General features: G+C 46.4%; 1 protein-coding gene across 1 annotated transcript in view; it reads left to right on the forward strand.

The window, feature by feature from the left end:
• UNC13A (unc-13 homolog A (C. elegans)) overlaps positions 1 to 3,610 on the forward strand; it is a gene marked incomplete at both ends in the record, with an annotated part of 142,203 nt that overhangs the window by 96,041 nt on the left and 42,552 nt on the right. Inside the window, one exon of the mRNA XM_015407752.1 lies at positions 1,258 to 1,347. Within this exon, the coding sequence (XP_015263238.1) occupies positions 1,258 to 1,347 (90 nt within the window). The remainder of the gene's footprint in view (positions 1 to 1,257; positions 1,348 to 3,610) is intronic.

Below are 3,610 nucleotides of genomic sequence, written 5' to 3' on the forward strand. Positions count from 1 at the left end.
GATGGGATGTTTCTCCACAATGGTGTGAAGAAAAATATCTCTCCCCATAATCTTTTCTGGCAGCCTTACAAAAAATGTGAACGAGCTGAAGATAACTGCGTAATGTTAACAGTTCTAAGGAATCATCACCACACTAGCTCTGCTTCTACAAGGAAACAAATGAGGATGGCATTGTAGAGCAAAGAATCGTTGGAGTCAGGAAGCAGTTTTTATCCAGGCCAGTTTGGCTGGAGATCCTGGAAGTTTTTTGTCATCTTTTGGGCATTTGAATGCATTATCCTGAATGGAATTGTTTACTATGAGAGCTTGAAGTAGCCACCTTTGAAACTTTGCACATATTGTTGAAAATCATGTATTGAAGACAGACTTCTACAAACTGACGTTTGATAAAGACGAAAGGTCGAAACGGACAGTCAAGCCTGGAAAGGTTCGTCCTGCCTGCATTGAGACTTTAGTCTCTTGATGTATCCATCTGTGGAAACAAAATAATAATTATAATAGCATTTGTGTTGTCTTATCTATTATATTATGAACTTGTTCAGCAATATTGTGTTTGTTCTAGCCTTGAGAATAGTACACAATGCACACAAGTTAATGAAATGGTTGAAGCTGCCTACATTTGTATGGGAATAAAGCCGTCGTTCCCAAGGAGGGGAAACCTTTCTTTGTTTTTAAACGAGTCACAACACTCATCGCCCCTCAGCGTGCAAGAAAAAGAGAAGCCCCTCTTCTAAGGTGACAGCAGTGGCCAGTGGCTTTTCTACATAATTTGTATTAAAAAGAATTAACTCTGATTTTTTTAATGACCTACAGACGGCAATTGCACACGGACTCATTTTTAGATATCTGAGTACTTATATAAACTCATGTGTAGATCCGCCACCACTGTTGTTACATTTTTGTCTTTACTTTATGTATATCTTTTTATTTTATTTTTTAAAATCTTGTTTAGTCGTTGGATTTTAAGTTTTTTTTCTCCCTTGTTCTTTTTTCCTGGGTTGTTGGTTTTTTTGAAAGGGGAAAAAACTTCATTTTTAAAAATCATTTGTCTGGTTAATCAGGGCACCTTTGCCATAAATCAAAAGACTTTTAATTGATTCCTCCGACTGATGAATGGAGTGAATGTCGCAGCCCTCGTCAAAGGTGATCCAGACGGTGGCTACCGGTTCCGTGCAAAGAGAGGTTCAGGAACGGCTGTGGCTTGTGAGATCTGGAGGCACAGAATGACCATTTCTCCATTCACTTTCTCCCCCGCAGAATAACTTCCCTGCCAGCAGCCCCGAACGGCTGCAAGACCTCAAATCGACCGTGGACCTGCTGACCAGCATCACCTTTTTCCGGATGAAGGTAATCCAATTGTCCAACATCAGTCAGTTCACTTGGTCCTTCCTTCTCCTGAGAAGGTAGAAGGATTAGGTATTTAGCACTGTAACCTTGTGTCTGGGGGGTTGGCCGGGAACCGAGAACCCCATCCTTGCCCCTAGAGGGTATCTAATGTCAGAACCCACAGCCAACAACGTAGTACACGCTTATCAGGAAAGGTAATACTTTATTGAAGAGCTATAGATGCATTAACATAGGCACTGTTAAGAATGACAGCTGCCCATGGGGCGTAATAGGATATAGGGTATTCGTATGCACACACCCCTGCCCTGGCCAATTAGCCACCCTCCCGCGCATGGGAGAAAGAGCTTCGGCCATTTAGCACTGAAGCTGGGAACGAAACACTCTCCCACGGTTCCCAAGAAAACCAGACATCAACATCTCCACCTGCAATACTTAGAGATAAGCGGTGTAGCAGCAAAGACGCACAGAAGGAATGCAAAGGCAATTAGAAGACAACCAACCTCCCCACCCCCATGGCAGCATAGCTGACATACTGCCCCCTCATTTATATGGGAGGTCTCCCGGGCATACCGGGAGGTCTCCCAGTTACTCCAGGAGTTCTCCCGGTTTGTCCGGGAAAGCACGATGAAACTTTCGCAACAGTCTAGGGGCCCGAATATCCCCTACTTCCACCCATTTGAGGCGCTGGGGTCCAAAATCTGCCTATTCAACCAAATACATCAATTTTCCACGTTTGATTTTAGAGTCCAAAATATCTGAAATTTCATAATGTTCCACGCCCTCAACCAAGATTGGAGGGGGTACCGGTTTTGATGGACGCCAATGACTGGAACCGGAATTCTTTTTCAGGTGGCTGAAATGAAACACAGAATGCAATTTTCTCAAGTTCTTGGGTAAATCCAGTTCCACGGCCACCTCATTGATTACCATTTTCACTGGAAATGGCCCGATGTACTTCCAACCCAGTTTTCAACTAGGTCGTAAAAGCGGGATGTTTTTAGTAGGCACATAAACAGAGTCCCCAGGCTGCAGAGCCCAACCCTCCACCCTTCTCTTGTCAGCCTGGCATTTGTACGCTTCCTTGGCAGCATCTAAAGTCTTACACAGTAAAGGCCAAGAGTCACGTAATTGTTTACGCCATTGAGCTGCATCCCCCGGCCCTAAGTCATAGTCCCCCACTAAGAACGGGATGGGCATGCTATCATAACCATACAACACTTTAAAAGGAGACATTCCAATAGAGGAGTGCGACGTGTTGTTATAACAGAATTCGGCCAGGGGCAAGAGGTCGACCCAGTTGTCTTGTTGATAGTTTGTAAAACAACGGATATATTGCTCCAAGGTCTGATTGACCCGCTCCGTTTGTCCATCGGTCTCTGGGTGATAAGCGCTGCTCAGTCCCCTCTCCACCCCCATCAGTTTCATTAGCTCCCCCCAGAATTTAGACATGAACTGAGACCCCCGGTCGGAGACCACCTTAGTGGAGAGCATGTGTAAACGCACCACGTCTCGAAGAAATGCCTTTGCCAATGCTTTAGCCGTTGGCAGGGAGGCAAAGGGGACAAAATGCGCTTGCTTGGAAAACAAATCCACTATCACCCATATAACAGTCATTGTTTTACTCAGCGGGAGATCTGTAATAAAATCCATGGAGATAACCTCCCAGGGTCGACTCGGAGTAGGTAGTGGGTGCAACAGCCCGGGGGGGTTCCCCGGTCGAGGTTTACTCATGGCACATATCTGTCATGACTTGATAAAGGAGGATAAATCCTTGCACATCTGTGGCCACCAAAACTGACATTGCAATAGCTGAAGAGATTTCACGAATCCCGGGTGTCCTGACAGTTTGGAGCCGTGCACTGCTTGTAACACCTCCCCCCGGAGTGATAGGGGAATGTATAGTTTATGCCCTCTATACCAACAACCATTTGTTCGTAGCTCGAAATCACCCTCTGCTTCGAGCACGGCCTTGTCGCCCTCCGAGAAAGCTGAGGCGAACGTACTGTGCCAAGTTTCCTCCTCCGCCCCTTCTGGCTAACGGGGAGACACTCCCTCACCCAGCTAACAGGCACAGAAAGACAGAGTGACAACAGGGACCCACCAGCTGTGAGCAAAATGGGGCAAGCGCGAGAAAGGGAGAGACAACCCCCAAAGTCCGGAGAGGCGTATAAGGGGTCAAATGGCCTCACACCTACGGGAACCCTTAAACCCCTACCTCACATCCCACCTCAAGGAGTTGGGGCAGCAAAGGGAAGCTGGGGCG

Source organism: Gekko japonicus, unplaced genomic scaffold (genome assembly GCF_001447785.1).
Source record: "Gekko japonicus isolate JY-2015 unplaced genomic scaffold, Gekko_japonicus_V1.1 scaffold3549, whole genome shotgun sequence".
Lineage (NCBI taxonomy): Eukaryota > Metazoa > Chordata > Lepidosauria > Squamata > Gekkonidae > Gekko > Gekko japonicus.